Source organism: Gopherus flavomarginatus, chromosome 11 (assembly GCF_025201925.1).
Source record: "Gopherus flavomarginatus isolate rGopFla2 chromosome 11, rGopFla2.mat.asm, whole genome shotgun sequence".
NCBI classification, from domain to species: Eukaryota; Metazoa; Chordata; order Testudines; family Testudinidae; genus Gopherus; species Gopherus flavomarginatus.
In genome coordinates, this window is record NC_066627.1 from 31,956,098 (window position 1) to 31,974,571 (window position 18,474).

Below are 18,474 nucleotides of genomic sequence, written 5' to 3' on the forward strand. Positions count from 1 at the left end.
TCTAAACAGAGGGACTCCACCCTCCCTGTTTCCAGTCCTGGAAAACACAAGTATCGAGAGATCTAATCTCTTCTCCCCCCCCGCCACTTCACCCAGAGAGTATGCAAAGTCAGGCTAGTAAATCTAACACACAGAGATTTTTCCCCTGACTTCTTCCTCCCACCAATTCTCTGGTGAGCTGCAGACTCAATTCCCTGGAGTCCCCACTAAAGAAAACTCCAACAGGTCTTAAAAAGAGAGCTTTATATAAAAAGAAAGAAAAGGACATAAAAATGGTCTCTCTGTATTAAGGTGACAAATACAGGGTCATTTGCTTAAAAGAAAAAAATAAACAAACAGCCTTATCCAAAAAGAATACAATTTAACACATTCCAGCAACTACACACATGTAAATACAAAAAAAAAAAACCAATATAAACATATTGTCTTACTATTTTTGTACGCTTGTTTGGGAAATGACACATATGGTTTCCACTTTTGGTTTCTGAAACGCCGACGGGCATGATCCGGGGTTATACCCATTCTTAATCTGGCCTTGTTTTGAAACAGTTTATAATCGTTCATTCGGTCCTTTGGCATTTCAGCTGCCACCTCTGCTAAAGGTCCACTGAGCTGTGGCCTCAATTCTACCATGTACTGGTCTTTAGAGATGCTGTACCCAAGACAGGCTCTTTCAAAATTTTCCAAGAAGGCCTCAGTGTCATCACCTGCCTTGTAGGTGGGAAATTTCTTGGGATGTGGAACCATAATTGGTGAAGGGTTGTTAGGATTGGCTGGAGCATGTTGCTTAGCCTTTTCTAATTCCATGGCCTGTCGGTGGGCCTCCCTCTGTTTTTCCAACTCTCGTTGGTGGGCTGCATTGTTGGCTTCTTGTTTTTGTAGCCTTTCCATCTCTTGTTTGTGAGTTGCCTCATCTCTGGCCATTTGTGTTCTGAGCAGTTCTATCTGTTTTTCCATTGCTTCCAGCTGTACAGCTTCTGGTTTTCGTGACATTCTGGTTCCTGTTTTCTTGTGTTGGGGTGCCCTCCAGTGTTTATTGTCTGAACTGCAGGTTCTCTGTTGCCTCCTGGGGTCTGCCTAGCAAAAGTGCCTTTTTCCCTTTCTTCCTCTAGCTAATCTTTTACATATAAAGTAAACCAGAAAAACCACTTTATTTGCATGTGTATTGTGCTGGTACTTGACTCACAATCGGAGTGCTATTGTCTGACAAAAGACCCTTTTGTCACAGCTTAATGGTTCCTTGCTTAATATGCAAGCTACTGCCAGGAGAAAACAGAAAAAAAAATTTCTCTCTGGTTCCTTTTAAAACCAAACCCTCTCTGCTTAAAAGCCCGTAGCAGAAAAAAGGAAAATATAATATTCCTACTGGCTTCTGGATTCTATCTATCCCACCACTGCCACCATGTCATAACATTTTTTCCCAGATCTGGACCTTAGCGTCCAAAATATGGGTGTTAGCATGAAAACCTCCAAGCTTAGTTACCAGCTTGGACCTGATAACGCTGCCACCAGCCAGGGATTTATACAGTGCCTAGATCACTGTGGTCTCCCCAAAACCTTCCCTGGGGGACCCCAAGACTCAGATTCCTTGAGTCTCACAACAAAGGGGAATAAACCATTTCCCTTCCCCCTCCTCCCCTCCAGGTGTTCCCTCCCTGGGTTCCTGGAGAGAGATACAGAAGCAAGCTCCGTGAATCTAAACAGAGGGACTCCACCCTCCCTGTTTCCAGTCCTGGAAAACACAAGTACCGAGAGATCTAATCTCTCCCCCCCGCCCCCCTTCACCCAGAGGGTATGCAAAGTCAGGCTAATAAATCTAACACAAAGAGGTTTTTCCCCTGACTTCTTCCTCCCACCAATACCCTGGTGAGCTGCAGACTCAATTCCCTGGAGTCCCCACTAAAGAAAACTCCAACAGGTCTTAAAAAGAAAGCTTTATATAAAAAGAAAGAAAAGGACATAAAAATGGTCTCTCTGTATTAAGGTGACAAATACAGGGTCATTTGCTTAAAAGAAAAAAATGAATAAACAGCCTTATCCAAAAGAATACAATTTAACACATTCCAGCAACTACACACATGTAAATACAAAAAAAAACAATGTAAACATATTGTCTTACTATTTTTGTACTTACAACTTGAAAACAGAAGATTAGAAAGGCAGGAGACAGACAGATCACTCTCAGAGCCGAGAGGGCACAGACACAAGACAAAGAACTCACACCCCAAAACTTCCCTCCACTCAGATTTGAAAAAGTCTTGTTTCCTGATTGGTCCTCTGGTCAGGTGTTTCAGGTTACTCCTTTCCAGGTGAAAGAGACATTAACCCTTAGCTATCTGTTTATGACACCATGTAAAAGTGAAATGGCTCATACCGATTAACATTCAATTGTAAAATAACACCTGACATCTGCTTTTGAAACAAGAGTGCAGCGGTAGGGTGATAACTGTAACCCGTTAATGAGAATGACCAAGAATTCTGCAGGGAAATGTGGTGACACACCGTCCAGGAGTAGAGAGAATGCGTGGGAGCTCAGAATTGACCATTCTCACTATTTTATTCTTACTCTTGTGATATCTGTTGCCTTCTTTAAAGCCCTGGTTCCTGGAGATGTGCGAGAATCTCAAATTTTTTATTTATTTTTAATCAAGTGTTCAGCCCTCACAGTTGCAGGGAAAGCTTGAAAATGTAACCATTTAAAGGATCAGACCAGAAGGTAAACAAGAACCCCTTTTAATTCATGATCTTGGGGTGTGGCTCATGAGTTTTGAATGTTTTGTGATTGGCAGTATGTTGCTTTTCCCATGCCGAAGTTCCTCCGTCTTCCCAAAGAGACATACCTCACATACTGTGTTCATAAGGGGTATGGTTCACCTTCCACTGAAGTTAACTGGAGTCTTTCCATTGACTATAAAGGCAATCCAATGAAGCTTAAATGCATCGTGCAGATAGGAGTGGGAAGTCAGGTTACAAAACAGCCATATCAGTCAATGCAGGAATGTCACTTCCCAACAAGATAAAGGCCACACCCATGCAGTGTGCTGTCTATCCACCCAGACGATATTACATAGCTAAAAAGAGAGGTCAAAAATCTCTCCTCGGATCTGCACTGTGGTTCTCTCTTCTGCTCTCATTATAGGCCGGGGTCTCCCAAAAGAAAAGCATAGGATCAGAGCTGAGATCTGCCATGCAGAAGTAAGAGGAGAATTCTGACCTAAGTAAAGAATTCTTGCAGAATATCTGACCTGTAAGTTAAGCAGTGGCAGCAAACTGTCAATGCTGAGTGGCAGTTCCTTGAATTATTAGGATGTCTCATGAGAAGTTTTAACTCTAGTTGGCTTAGTTCTTTTGTGCTGATCACATTAGTGTCAAGGAGTCATGGCTTGGTTTCTGCTAGATCGTATCTCTGTGTTTTATCACAGGGGAGCACTTCCTTCGCCTGGGCGTTCATCTGTATATCCTGTTCCCCTCCACAGGGTGTGCGCATGCTACTGGAAAGGACTCTGGCCTACAAGGAGAGCCCCTGCAGCAGGGAATGATCTGAAGACCTAGGTGGCAGGGAGGAGACTAGCTTATTCTCTGATATTAAAGTATGTAGACAGGGGCTTCTTTTTGACTGATCACAAAGTAGAAGGCACTTTTTTCTCCTTTGGAAACACCTCTCTGGTCTTTAAGCAGTATGGTCAGTACAGAAGCATGTTGGAACACAGGACTGGGAAACCAGAGGTCTGGACTCTGATTCTGGCTTTGTCATGGACTCGCTGTGTGGCCTTGACCAAGCCCCTTTAACCTCTGTGCCGCCACTTTCCTATTAATACAATGGGAATAATATTTACTTACCCCAGGAGGGGAGGGGAAGCTGCACAAATGGTTGTAAAGTGAAAGATTTCCCTATGGAAGGCACTTGTATATACCCTGGGTGTATGAATGGCTGGTTCATTTTGATGGAATCCATGGGTCCAGAGAGTCCAAGGGGTCATCTGTCACTGCACAGCACTAAACATGGTTTGAGGGACAAACTGCCTGCTCGGGTCCATGGCAAATGCATCATCAGAAAATATTGTTAACCTTTTTCTTAAAGATACAGGAAAAGAAGGAAAAACAGTTAAAGCATTTGTGATCTAATAGATAGCAATGAGGGATATGGTTCAAATAAAGGCCTAAGGCTACGTTCTAGTCAGATACTTTTAGTAAAAGTCATGGACAGGTCACAGCAGGGGAGTGGGGGAGAGAGGAGGCAACAACTTTCTCCTGGGGGTATGTCTACACTGCGAAGTTGTTAACTTTTTGTCTTTCTCAGGTACTTTAAAAAGCCCCCCCCCCAAGACAAAAGTTTTGCTGACACAAATGTGAACGTGGCTTTGTCAGCAGGAGAGCTCTCCTGCCGACAGAGCTAACGCTGCTCTTTGGGCTGGAAGTATTTTATCAGCAGAAGTGCCAACAAAGAGCATTTACACACGCTGACTTTTAGTGATAAGGCTGTGTCGACACAGCTACACTCAGCTGTCTTTTTATATTGTAGGAAAATATGTTATTGGGGTTAAAAACAGTTTTCAAATGCCCACCGTTCAGTTATTCTGTGTACCCAGCAGTAACTGCTAACCTGGCTAAGGAGGCCCTGATATAGCCACTGAGTTTATTTCTTAATCTAGTCACTTTATTCAAACCCAGTTTAAGTAAACGAGTCTGGCAGGGAATTCTGTGTAAGAAAGATGTTTAAACTACTGCCTTAATGCAGGCTGTCAGTGACAAGCACTTTTGCGAAAAAAGAGATTAGGCTTCAGGTTGGCACAAGTAGCCTGGCTTTCTCTTTCTCTCTCTACAGCATACACTGAACTTCCTGCCACACACAGGAGAATCTATCTGGCAACTGAGCTATACTTGTTGCCTGTTCCATTCCCTTGGGGAATGTTGTTAGTACTTTTAGGTGAAAAGGGGAGAGAGTGTCGGGGTGGGGGAGGGGGGCAGCAGCAGGGTGAGTGACTATAAAAGGGTTCAAAAAGAACTAGATAAATTCATGGAGGATAGGTCCATCAATGGCTATTAGCCACAATGGGTAGGGATGGTGTCCCTAACCTCTGTTTGCCAGAAGCTGGGAATGGGCAACGGGATGAATCATTTGATTACCTGTTCTGTTCATTTCCTCTGGGGCACCTGGCATTGGCCACTGTCGGAAGACCGGCTACTGGTCAGACCAAAGGTCCATCTAGCCCAAGTATGGCTGTTCTTAAACACAAATTCACGGCCCCTGACCTGTCAGTGACTTGTGCTATATACCCCTGACTAAATCTTGGGTGCGCTTGGGCAGGGGGTGGCCTGGAGGCGCCACAGGTGCTCTGGGGCAGGGGGAAGCCCACATGTCCCTGCAGCCCCTGGATGAAGGCACGGCCAGGGGGGCTCCATGCACTGTTCCCCCCCCCCGAGCGCCCACTCAGCAGCTCCCATTGGCTGGGAACTATGGCCAATGGGAACTGTGGGCACAGTGCCCACTGGCAGAGGCAGCGCACAGAGCTCCCTGGCTGTGCCTCTGCCTTGGAACATGTTGCCACTTCCGGGGGACATCCTCCCCCCACCCCCAAGGTAAGCACCACCTGGAGCCCTCACCCCTCCCACACTCCAACCCCCTGCCTCAGCCTTGAGCCCTCTCCCACACCCAAACTCCTGCTGCTGCTGTGGGGGAGGGGAACAGTGGCCCTAGACTTCCCCAGCAGCAGTCGGTGTGGCTGGTCCGGGGGCTGCCCGAGCATCTTAGGCAGCTGCTGCAGAAGTCATGAAGGTCCCAGAAAGTCATGGAATCCGTGACAGACTTGCAGCCTTACTCATAGCCTTTCCCTCTAGCTGTAGGGTCTTGTAGGGAAAAACCCCTTGTTTGCTGGTCTTTCAAAGATGGTAACTATCCTGGGGTGAGGGAGAAACAGCAGCTGCTGTTGTTTGTTAGTCTGATCCTGTTTCCTTGAAAACAAAAGAAGACACACATACATGAAAGAGAGAACAACAGAGATAGGAAATACAGCTTCTCCCTCTAATGCTGACTCTCACTTGCAACTTGCTGCTGAAGAAATGCGGGCATGGCACATGGTCCAATTAGCCTCTCCAAGAGCTGACAAACTTGTACCCCAGCTTGGGGCTGTTCAGAGCAGTGGTTTTCAACCTGTGATCCGTGGACCCTTGGGGATCTACAGACTATGCTTAAGATTTCCACTCTAAATATTTTTAGGGGTCCACAAATGAGAAAAGGTTGAAAGCTGCTGGTTTAGAGCAGAGCTTTTAGCTGCCTCTGGTCATGTGCTTACAGCAATGTTGCAAAAAGGGCAGTTTTGGCCAGTTAAGTCAGACTCCTTAATGTAAGGCAAAAAGAGAGAGGAAAGGGAAGAAAAAAGGTGAGGAAGAGAAATGACACATGGGGAGGGAGCAGGGACCTAAGACTCACATTCCAGGTGTTAAGGATTTAGCCAAAGCTGGTGTCACTAATTCCCTCTTTGTGGCATGGTCTGGTCAGGATGCCCAGGACAGTGTTCTGAGGGTTTCCAGCTTCCAGAAAGCAGCAGCCATGTTGAATCTCACCCCTTTCTCCCACCTCTGTGTTATGATCTCCTCCTCCACCAACTCTCTCTAGAACCCTAAAAAGTGGGTGTTGGGCAGAATAGCCCACCCCTTCCACTGTTTGGTTTTGTTTTTTGTCTACCAATTGGACCTAATTTCCAAAACAGCAATTCTGGGTCACTGGTTTGTTTCCATTTTCCTTTTGTTTACCAGTTGTAATTTTAACCCCCTCAATAGACCTCCCTTGTTCAGACTAATCCAGCCTTGTGGCTTTAATGCTTGCTGACTTGTATAGAAAATGGGCTTTTGTTGATTCTTCTACCTTGGACAGCTTGGTGTACAGGTCCCTCACAGCCCCCTGAGTCTCCCTGCTTCCCTTGGTTGCAGTCTCAGACCATGAACTACGTGGGGCAGCTGGCTGAGACTGTGCTGATCACTGTGAAGGAGCTGTACAAGGGCCTGAACCCAGCCACCCTGACAGGATGCATCGACATCATTGTGGTGAGGCAGCCGGATGGCTCTTTCCAGTGCTCGCCTTTCCACGTCCGCTTTGGGAAGCTGGGAGTCCTGCGCTCCAGGGAGAAAGTGGTAAGTGATGCCCTCCAGATGGGGGGTATATGCTGCTTGTGCTAGGGAGCACTGGTGTCTACTTGCTTAGGTGCCCTCCTTTCTCCTCCATTCTAGTTCTTTGTGAATCTAGATTCACACAAGCTGGCTTGAAGGTGGGGGCAGAGAGCCCCGCCATTTGCCTGAGTTGTCACACAGCCCTGGTGCATTGTGGAATGGTTCGCTTTCCCCCCTCTCTGAAGCTAGACTGTCCTCAGCAGGTTGCCTGGGAGAGTCTGTGTCCCTCACTTACATGTGAGAGGACCTCTGTCCCTCATTTACCAAGTGGCAGGTGGAAGTGAAACAGGTCTTCAGTCAGGGAGGAGCCTTGGTGGGGACAGGTGTCCCCAAGATCTGGGACACTCTCTCCCCAGTTGTTGAGGTGCCTTACCGGGGACTCCTTTGCCAAGCAAAATTCCATCCTCTCAAACAAAACTGGTGTCTGCAGCCCTCCTAGTTTTCAGAGGGTTTGGGAGATCCCTGTGGTGGCATGGAAGGAGGTTCCTGGCGAAGATGTGGTTTGGATGGATCTCCCCGCTTGTCTTGTATGTGACTTGATTGCCAGGGAACTGCTGGGTGAGTGGATTCCTATGGATTCTAAGCCCTGTCCTCCCCCTTTCCCTTGTCAGGTTGATATAGAAATCAACGGGGAGCCAGTGGACCTGCACATGAAGCTGGGAGACAATGGAGAGGCCTTCTTCGTCCAGGAGTCAGAGGAGAATGAGGTAAGCCATCTTCTAGAGCAGGAAAGAGCTGAATGTACCCACTGAGTGCCCCTGAAATGGCTCCTGTACCTCTTGTCGGCTGGCTCATTTTTTTTTTCTGTATTTTTCCTGACTTCATGCCTACTGCAAGAGGGATGGGGAGTGGAAAAGGAAAGGACAAGTAGGCTCAGATTGATGTTCTCCATTGGAGTTGTGCCCTTAGCCCTTGCTGGCTGTTGGGGTGTGTATGGTGCTTTCCCTCTCCTTCCCTCCCTCCAGATATAACACATGGAATGGTCCCAGTGTCAAGGAGCTTATGATGCTCCAGTCCTGACCTCATCTACATTGCATCTCCAAGACCCTAATAAACAGCACAGTGATTAGCCAGCCCCCTTTGCTCTGACCATTGATAAAGCCTCAAAAAGAGGTGGTCTTAGACCTTGGTGCCTCTGCTGTGCCTGACAGTGCTTAGGGTCTTGTGAGGCGATGTCTGTCCTGCTTCGACAACCCCCTCATGATGACTTTTGGCTGCTGCTAGATGAGACCAACTGACCTAGAGGTGAAAAGGCTGCGTATCCAGTTACCAGTCCCCTCTGCACCATTATCTTCTTTGAGTCTTGATCTCACCTTCTAATTGCATTCAGCCAAGCTGTTGGAAAGTTCCTTTCAAAGTCAGCCTCTGTGGGCTGAGGCTAATAAAGGTGTCCTGGTGTCTATTCCACACATACCAGCCCTGAAGGGATCTTCATTCAAAGACATGACAATTTTGTGATGACACTTATTGTGTAGATTGTCCCCACAGAGCTGCGGTCAAAGGTTAACAATTGTGCCTCTTCCCACTTGTGTTCCAGGAGATGCTCCCCTCCTCTCTGTGCACTTCCCCTATCCCTCTGGAAGAGAGCCCAGATCTTGTGGCTAAACCATCCCAGGTATCCACTGTGTCTCAGCTTAGCCTGCTTGGAGAGCAAGCATCAGGCTCTGACATGATGTCCCTTCGTAAGAAAAGGCGGCGCAGGAAGAAGCTGAAGCCAAAGGAGGCAGCAGACTCTACTTCAGAAGAGCAGGAAGGGACTGACAGTGAAAAGACTCTCGAGGAAAAGCGCAAGCTGCTGACTGCCTGGTGAGCCCTGCCAGGAGGCTGGGTGGGTCTCCTTGGGGGTAGGTGGTCTGGTGGACTGAGGAGAGAACACCAGAGTCTGTCACTGACTCCTGGGTGGCACTGAGCAAGTTGCTTGCCTAATGACTGTTTCTCTATGTAAAATGGCGGTGATTCCACTACCTGCCTCCCAGCAGTGGGGTGTGGTTCGTTAGTAGCTAATGTTACTGCAACACCTTGGGGAAGTGAAGCCTGTGTAAATGCTAAATCAGTATTCCTTTTGCTTCTGGATACTTAACTTAACGTTCTGGCTAGTTCCTTTCTCTGCATAGTGGGTCCCTTGCAATAGGTCCCAATGCTGGTATTTCCTTCTTCTACTCTACTTTATTTCTCTTTTCACAGCGATTCAGTTTATTTCTCCTTCACTGACCTCCCAAGCGAGGAATCTGGGACTGTGCAATCCAAAGAGATCCACCATTATTCTGATGGGGAGCTGGCTCCGCCACAGAGGTAAGTCATTTTAAGGCTCCATGAGACCGTGGGGTATATTTGAGGATGGGGTGACTAGAAAGCTGTGTGGAGCAAGGGAGCGGAACTTGGAACAATAAGCTTTCCTGGCCCAATAAGGCGTGAGTGGAATGTAGAAGGGCGAGAAGCCTTGCACAGGCCCAGATCCTATGGGCAGAGCTGAGAAGCGGCAAGAACATCTACGTGGATGGTGATGGTGGAAACTGAGGCCTGAAGGAGTCTCTGGGCTTGTCCACACAGTCAACCAGGAGTATGTAAATTCTAGTGTGAAATTTTAGTGTGGGACACACACTAGTGCATAAGTGTGCATTGATGTGGTGATGTTTACATCAGTGCACCCTTGGTAAGTTTTAGTGTGTGCTGGCAGAGTCCATGCAGACTATTTGGTGCATGACATACTGGTGCGAACTAGAATTTACACCTCTCTGGGGTGGACTAATGCACCGTGTTGACAAGCCCACGTCTGGACCAATGGCTCGGGCACTGGACTGGGACTTGAGACCTGGGTTCTATTCCCAGCTCTGCTACTGACCTGCTGTGTGACTTCTGGCAAATCGCTTCCGATGGCTTTGCCTCTCTGTCCTCTCCCCTCCCTTGTCAGTCTTGGCTAATTGGAATGTAAGCTCTCTAGGGCAGAGATCAGCTCTGTCTTTGTACAGCACCGGGCACAGTGTGGCCCTGATCCCATTTGAAGCCCCTGGTGCAACTGGAATTAATGTGGATGGGTGCTGTGGAGGTGGAAAGGGTTCTGCTTGACTTCCTGGTTCTTCTCTGTAGCCTTACTCCAAGCCGTCTGTCTTCCCCCAAAAGTGACTCTGAACTGGAAATCAAACCCTCTGAGCCCTCTCTTGGAGCTGAACCCTGCATGCAGTGGACTTGGGGGAGGCTCCCTCAGGTAGGTAAAGGAGGGGGAATGGAGAAAACAATCTCTAAACAAATTTTGTTTTTTGGAAAGACTGGTTGGGGGGAAATTGGCTTTCTGACCACGTGTCAGTGGGCAGCTGACACTTGGTCTAGCGAGAGAACATGGCTGTCCCAGGTTTCAGGTAGCAGCTTAATTCTTTCAACTCTGCAAAATAGGATCTATGCTGCAATTGTCTGAAGGCATCTCTGTGTTCTGCATGGGCTATTCTGGAGCAATGGTCGGGGAGTGGGGTGAGATGCCTCTCTTTTCCCCTTGCCCTCTTACATTTTTTTATCTCTAGTATGTCTGACTCTCTCTTGGTCTAATGCTTAGTCCCAACTCTGCTTTAATATAAATTAAAATGTAACGCATAGACGGAGAGTCAGAACTGAGGCTTTGTAAGTGCCTATGTTATGCAGAATATTGTCCCTGTAGCTTGAACTCTAGAGCAGATCCTACAGAATAGCACTAGTCTGGTGCTTCCTTCTATTGGCTGCCTGCTATGGCTGCGTCTACTGGTTAGGTTTTTGTTGTTAGACCCCTCACTAGCCAGAAGAGAACAGCTTGATGGGCCATTCGCTTATACACACATCAAGCCCATGGGGAGGGAGGGATGGTGACAGGCAACCTTAATTCCGGCATCTTTGAGTGCTTAACTTTGCAACCTTGAATGTTCTCTTGTGTATTTTCTGTGTAATATGTGCACATGGGCTTGTTCTTGATAACCAATGGAACAGAGATCTTTCTTCTTTGATTATCTGTATATGTGACATGAAGCCTTCTGCAGAGTGGTGGTATAAGGGCTAGTCTATACACACTCCTTGTGCTCTATCTAGCTCTGTCTGAAACTAATATGGTTAAAGCAGCGCTGCCCGCCCCATTGGGTGATGCAGTTATACAGGGATAAAGGTGCTTGGACTAGTATAGCTTATTACTGTAAATGTGATGCAGCAACTTTCCTTTGCTTTCCATGGTGCCAGAATCCAGGGGGAGCAGGTGCTTTGGGGTTAGAAGGTACTTGGTGAGCTCCCATCACTCGTGTAAGTTCCACAGAGCATCTGCTAGCTCAGTGGTTCTCAACCAGAGATCCGGGACCCCCTAGGAGGCCAGAAGCAGGTTTCAAGGGGTCCCCCAAGCAAGGTCAGCATTAGCCTCACTGGGACCCAGGGCAGAAAGCCAAAGCCCCACTGCATGGGCCCTGATCCCACCACCCAGGGCTGAAGCCAAAGCTTGAGCAATGTAGCTTCACGGGAGGGGGCCCTTTGGCATGGGGCCCTGGGCAATTGCCTTGCTTGCTACTCCCCTAATGCCAGCCCTGAGTTCTATATGCAGAAAACCAGTTATTGTGGCACAGGTGGGCGGTGGAGGTTTTTATAGCATGTTGGGTGGATGGGGAGCAAGGAGCTCAAAGCGAGAGGTAGAGAACCCCTGTGCTAGCTATTGCCTCTCTTCTTCATGCACTTGATGCGCATATTATTCTAGGCCCCAGCTGGAACACACATGGGAGAAAGAGGAGGATGCCATTTGGAGGAGAATTTCTGCCTTTCCTTTTGAAGGGCTGATCCTTCGGTTTTTACCCCTCCCACACCCAACCCTCTTTCCTTCCCCCTCTTAAGGTGAGTAAATCGGAGCAAGCCGAACCAGTCAAGTCCACTGTGGCCATCAGCACAACAGCGACCGTCCCAATGAGCCAGGCAACCCACTTCCAAGCCATTACGGCAGGTTTGGAAGGCGACTTGAGAACAGCAGACTCCTGGGATACATCCTGTTCCTCCACCACACCTGTAATTAGGCCGACGCCCATCTTCCAAAATGGGAACGGCCCCCCTGTGCTGAAAGACCAGCCCTCGGCAGAGTCTGTAGCCAAGGTGGGGAGTGTGCCTGAGACCACCCTGCCCCGAATAGGAGAGCAGGGAGCACAGGAACAGTCAGCGGGAGAAGTTGTGGAAGGAGAAGAGAATGTGGTGAAGAATCAGCAAGTCCTAGAGCTGGATCCCTCTTGTGCACTGGCAGCCCCAGCCCCAAGACAGGCTGGTTCAGAGAGCATGGAACCCAGTGATAGCCCAGAAACCAAATCGGAAAGCCCAAGGAGGCAGGGTGAGCAGCAGATTGGATGGTGTAGAATGGGGACTGCTATAGCTCTGATTATAGGATTAGGCCGCCTGGCTTACAGTTGTGCATCTGTGATCCACATCTTACATCCGGGCCAGCCCCAAGTGTCTCTTCCGAGCATGCAGATGCAGAAGGCCCTTGTGTTTTGAGAGTGGGGTGTTCATTCTGCAGCTCCCCTGCCCAATAGTGCACCAAGCTCCCTGTGGCACTCCTGGGAAAGTGAGTGTGCTCTCTGGCTCCCCCAGTGGCAAGCACTCTAATCCAGCTCCTCTCCACCTGCTTTGCAAGCCCCAGAGCAACATGCACCTCCAACTTCCCTCTTTCAGTTGGCAACCCCCCTCCTGCATTCCCAAATACCAGTCCTCTCCCTTACCTATTTGCTTCCCAAAGCCTCCCTTATCCCTCAAATATACCATGTCCATTGCCTAAGTCATTCTGGCTTACGCACCTCCTTTTGTGCAAGTCCAGCAGGTTTTCTTCTCTTCCCTTTTGTGGCTGACACTAGCTATACAGAATCCCTGCTCAGCTGTGTGCCTCGCTGTCCATCCTTTGACATATTCAAGGATATTGGGTTTCTAGCACTTAAGTGACACTGAGCCACAGCTTACTTGTTGCTCTGGATTCATCCTACAGAAAATCAGCTGAGATTAATGGAGCTACTTGGCTTTCCCCCAGCATAGCAAGGCAGAAAGATGATTTTAAAAAATCAAATACGTTGCCATAGGTACAGAAGTTTGGTTTATTGCAAACACCTCAGAGTAACCCTAACAACCGGGGAGAGTTGTTTGACTTTTTTCCTTGCTACTGAACGTGGAGGGTGAAAATAGATGCATCAGTTTCCCTTTTTGCTTTATAGTTGGCTTCCCTTCTAGGTTCTCCTGCACTAGCTCTAATGTGTGTCCTGCAGTCTTAGCAACACCATGTTGGTCTAGCTGAAGTCCATTTCCATGGGAATTTTAAAGTCTCTGTGGGGAAACAGTCTTTGCGCTTCTGTAAGAGCCTGATGGATTGGGGGAAAATGCTGGTCTCACTATATGTCTGTCTGTTTGAGGTTTCACAAAGAGAAGCCCTCACCTGGGTCCCAGTAACATTTACTTGGAGGACCTCACCAGTCTGGACGAGGAACAGGTGGCCCTTTATTTCCCCAAAAGGTATGGCCTTTGTTAGGCTGGTTTCAGAGCAGGGTCTGGCCACCTTCGTGGCCCAAGAGGAATGTTGATTCCTTGCAGCCAGAAAAGATGGTTCTATTAGCTGACATGGAGGGAGTGAACACTGAAATAACGTGTTGGAGGTAACTGACCCAGATAAAGTCACTGCGGTCCTAGCTACACTGAGCACAGTTCCATCCTGCAATATAGATGGGACTGGAGAGTGTTTAATGGCCTTTCTAAGTATAACTAATCTCAGGGCAGTCTAGCTTCTACTTTATGCCAGAACTGCACTTGTACTACAATGGGCATACAGTGTGTGCTATTCACTAGCCCAACCCTTTTTTTTTTCTTGGGGTTTGCCTTAATTTTTAAGGATCTCTTATTTTAAGACAGGTTTGTGCTTGTAGACTTATACTTTAGGCCCAAGTTTCTTCCTGAGAGGGCTGCTTGGGACTTCTCCCAGCAGGAGATCCTGCTCACTTGTGTTCAGCTGTGGAGACCAGCCCCTGGTCCCCTGGCCTGACTGCCAGGGAGTCAGCAGAACAGCTCTGCACCTCTGTGTGAAGTTCAATGGCCTGATGCAGTTGGAAGGAACTCCTGTTGCCTAGTCATATGACTGAAACCTGGTCTCACCAAAACTGTGCCTCTGGAGGGGAGGAGAGAAGTTCAGCTCCCTCAATCTGGTGGCCAGGGTGTATCTGACTTGGTGACTCATGCAGCATTGTCACTGTTTCTTCTGTTGTTGACAGTGATGTGGAACTGGGTTCAAAGTCCTCGAATGATCCCAGCAGCCTCAGCCATACCCAGCTGCTGGCTGGTCCTACAGCCGATGGAGGGACTGATAACTTATCCGACCCCACTAATGACCTGACGCACCCCATCGCGCTGTCTCTATGTGGTGGTCTCGGGGACAGCAGAGAGATCTTGCACAGTAGGTCCAAGTAGAAGGGATGAACCTGCTCTTAATTTTCAGAGCACACCACTGGGGGTGTCATCCTTCTCCACGGGCAGAGCTTATTGTGCTGGGACAGCAGCTGGCTCTGCTACAACCAACCCCGCCCCTATTCCCATTCTCCCATCATTGGCAGGAACAGTGTGTAGCTGTCTAAGAGGAGGTACAGTACAGATAGGGAGCAGACCAGCTGCTGGGCCGTGCAAGAGGGGAAGCGTCTGCAGGACCCATTCAAGTGAATGAGGAGAGGTGGTGTCCAGCAACACAGATGTCTGACAGCTTCCTATGAGGAGGTCTAGGACTCCTATCCTGACAGCCATTAAAGAGCTGCTTATGTCCCCTCTCTGGTTCACATAAGCTTAATGTTCGAGTTAGGGACTGCTCAGGTATTGGCTTTTCATCTCTTTTTTTCCCCTTCTCCCCCCCCCCACCCCCCTCGTTTCTGCTAGAGAAGTTCATGGAGCACATCATCTCTTACCAGGAGTTTGCTGAGAACCCAGAAGTCCTCGATGACCCAAACCTGGTGATACAGATCCACAGGAAGTGAGTAGTCTGCTCTTCTGGCTTGGCTTCTCCTAGAGCTGGTTACTTTATATATAATTATTCCCCTTGTGCCAAAGAAACCTCTCTAAGCATCCACGACTGATGTTGATGGCTATTTGTATTGTAGTATTGTCTAGGCTGGGATACATGGTGCTTGCTGGCTGCTCTGTGGGACATAGACACAAAACCATGACCTAACTATTGAGAGGTTCAAAATGGTGGGGAAACCCTCTGCAGCCAGCATGATCTGAAAATGGCACTTTGCTGCCCTTGCACCAAATATATACTTGCTGTGTTTTCCCTTTCCAGGCAGCCTCCCCATGCCTAGCCACCACCCTCCCTGAGACTTCTCTTCGTGTGCAATTGCCTTCCTCTACTTCTTGTGTCTTTCAGGTACTATAACTGGGCAGTGGCTGCTCCCATGATCCTCTCCTTGCAGGCATTCCAGAAGAACGTTCCCAAGGTAAATGGCAGAAACACTGCATTCCTCTGACCCTGTGGAGTCCCTTACCCTTAAGGGAATTATATTCCTGTGCTAATAGTATTTTATCACCCAAGGGTCCCAGGCACTCTGCCAAGCCTCACAACCTCACCATGTAGTGACAGGGCTGGCTCCAGGCACCAGCGAAGGAAGCAGGTGCCTGGGGCGGCCAATAGAAAGAGGCAGCACTCCATCCGTTATTGAGGTGGCACATCTGGATCTGCAGTGGCAGCTCCTTCACTCCCTCTCCTCCTCTTCATCGGCTGTGCAATCAGGGTGGTGTGTGTGTGGGTTGTGGTGTGTGTTTTTTCTCTTCTTCACCGCTGCTTGGGGCAGCAAAAAAGCTGGAGCCAGTCCTGTGTAGTGAGTAGCTGTAAATGCCCATATGCTATATAGATGAGGGTTGGGGAGGGATTGAGGTACAGAGAGACTAAATAAGTGTGGGGCAAAGACAGGGGTGGGAGCCAAGAACCTTGACTCCCAGTCCCTTCCTTCCCTGACCACAAAAGTGCATCAATCGTCCCTCCCTCACTCAAACATGCAAAGCCCAGAACTGCACTTTGGTGTCCAAGTGCCCAGTGTTTGTACCTACATGTCACTCTGAGTGCCCAAACATGGCAGTTGGGAAATGAAGCTTTCCCTTGCCCCCTCGACAAAAGACCAGTTCGGTGACATCTGCCTGGGGACAGGGCTGAGCTGGACACTCCTGATCTCTGAAAGAATTCGGTCTGCTCTGGCCTTTTTTCAGTTGGCCTCAGCTTCTCGTAGAGATGGGTTGTGGTGATGAGGATGGGTTGGGGAGGAAGCTGAACTAAGGTAAATGCTGTGAATTTTCCCCTCAGCCTATGTTCAGTGCTTGGGCAGTGGCCTGGCTGTTGCCATCCTGAGGTAAGTGGGTGACTATGCCTTGTGAATGTTCTCCAGTCTTGGGCTCAGACAGGACTTGCGGTGCAGCAAGAGTTGTCCCTCTTAAACGCTCCCATCTTCACAGAGCACCATTGACCGGCTGGTGAAGGAGAAAATGCCCAAGAAGAGTGGCAGGTGGTGGTTTTCCTGGCGGAGGAGAGACTTGACTGCTGAGGAGGTATGTGTGTGGTGGCTGTGACTGAGCAGAGACTGAGTAACTTCTTCCTCCCTCTGCGTTCTCCTGCCCAAGCCAAACCACAACAGGGCCTTGTAGCTGAGCTGAAGTGGAGACTGGAGGCAGTAATGTCTGAAAATAAGGGTTATGTGTCCTTGGCCTCTGTGTGGTATCCTCAGAACCCCAATGCTGCCGGAAGTTAGTAGCTGTAGTGCCTCTGGTGAAGATATTCTAGGCTGAGGGGAGAGATCTCTCCCGTCTGCCTAACAAATTCACCTCCATGAGAGGCAGTAGCTATGTTGGCAGGAAAAGCTCTCCTGTGGACATAGCACTGTCCACACTGGCACGTAGGTTGGTGTCGCTTACGTTGCTCAAAGGGGTGGCTTATTCACACCCCTAAAAGACACAAGTGACGCTGAATAAGTGGTGCTGTAGACCCAGCTCTAGTGCCTGAGCTGTTTGTGCCACACTAACTGCTGGAGCTCCGCATGTAAGAGCATGAGCCCTGGAGCTGGGTGGCGTGCCTGGAATTACTCCCACCAAGAATTTGCAGTTAACAAAACTATAAAAAGAAATGTGCATGGGGGGAGGGCGCAGAAGAGGGGGTCTGCAATAGCAGGTGAAGACCAAAAGGTATTGGACTGAAATCAAGATAGGCACTGGCTCCTTAGGGTAGGAAAGGTAGCTTCCATGGGGGCCAGATCTTCATTCTCCCCTCCACATCTTGTTTCCCAGAGCTGGGGTTGGGTAAGACTTCTTCCCCTTACCCCCAGGTGCTGGTGGGTTTTGTTGTGAGCCTCTTTCCCCTCATGGTGAAGAGCTATCCAGTATCGCTCTGACAGCCAGCCAAGCAGGTAGCCTTTACTCCTGGCCTCTGAGCTCCCAGTGGGAATCTGTCTAAAGGTGCTAATGGTAGAAATGCCTATGTCCACAGCATGAACCCAGCGCAGGAGATTTGGAGCAGGGCTCTACCCCACAGAGGTAAGTAGCCTTCTTGTGCTAGTTATCAGTCTGTGGTGGAGGCTGGGCTGGCTTCCTAGTAGGCTGAGACAACAGGGCTGATATTTTCCTTCCTTTTTATTAAGTGAATTGCTCTTCCCGATGGCTACCCCTGTATGTGGGAGTGGTGGGGGGGGGGCCCTTCATAGCCTCGAGAGGGAAGAGGGGTGGGTAATGTTGGGGCATTCAGCTCCTCATTATATCCTGACCCCATGCTCCTGAAGCTCTGGAGACTTCAGTCTCTATGACAATCTCAGTCAAGGCCCCCCCCACCCCCACTTCATGATGCTGGCCCATCTACCTGAGCAAGGCTGGTCATACTTCTCTGCAGGCTGGTCTCACTCTCTCCAGTACATGGCTGCTTTTTGTGCTGGTAGTTGTGGCTTGAGTCAGGGCTTCTGTTGCTGCTGCAGTGAAACAGCCTCATTTCTTTCTCTCTCTCTCCACTTCCATGTGCATGTAGGAGGAAGATGGATCCTTCATCCAGTGATGAATCCATATCCCCGGTGTCGAGACCTGATGCCACCGTGCAGAAATTTCTTCCCACCTACAAGAAATCCTTGAGGCTCTCTTCAGATCAGATTGTATGTGTGTGTGTTCTCTGCTATCAAGGCTGAATAGGAGGAGATCCCTCTCTCTCTCTGAAACTGAAGAGATGGCCCTTCAAATAGAGCTGCCACTGCCTAGGAGCACGCTAAAGGGATGATCTGCAGTGGGGCCAAGATATTAATGCTCCTAAAGGTCTTGTTCCAGGCCTAAGATCACCTTAGATCT

General features: G+C 48.8%; 1 protein-coding gene across 9 annotated transcripts in view; it reads left to right on the plus strand.

Moving 5' to 3' along the window:
* The window catches only part of LPIN3 (lipin 3), a 50,318-nt gene that overhangs the window by 25,472 nt on the left and 6,372 nt on the right, over positions 1-18,474 (plus strand). For 5 of the 9 annotated variants that reach the window (XM_050917290.1, XM_050917285.1, XM_050917289.1 and 2 more), the window contains exons 2-14: positions 6,875-7,131; positions 7,779-7,874; positions 8,705-8,973; positions 9,352-9,459; positions 10,255-10,372; positions 11,998-12,478; positions 13,545-13,644; positions 14,394-14,575; positions 15,046-15,139; positions 15,533-15,602; positions 16,612-16,704; positions 17,636-17,682; positions 18,164-18,284. In XM_050917290.1, coding sequence (XP_050773247.1) covers positions 6,940-7,131; positions 7,779-7,874; positions 8,705-8,973; positions 9,352-9,459; positions 10,255-10,372; positions 11,998-12,478; positions 13,545-13,644; positions 14,394-14,575; positions 15,046-15,139; positions 15,533-15,602; positions 16,612-16,704; positions 17,636-17,682; positions 18,164-18,284 — 1,971 coding nt within the window. In that variant the 5' untranslated portion in view covers positions 6,875-6,939. Of the gene's footprint in view, positions 1-3,196; positions 3,248-6,874; positions 7,132-7,778; positions 7,875-8,704; positions 8,974-9,351; positions 9,460-10,254; positions 10,373-11,997; positions 12,479-13,544; positions 13,645-14,393; positions 14,576-15,045; positions 15,140-15,532; positions 15,603-16,611; positions 16,705-17,635; positions 17,683-18,163; positions 18,285-18,474 lie in introns of those variants that run through there. The other 4 variants (XM_050917286.1, XM_050917294.1, XM_050917293.1 and 1 more) reach the window with 3 other exon arrangements.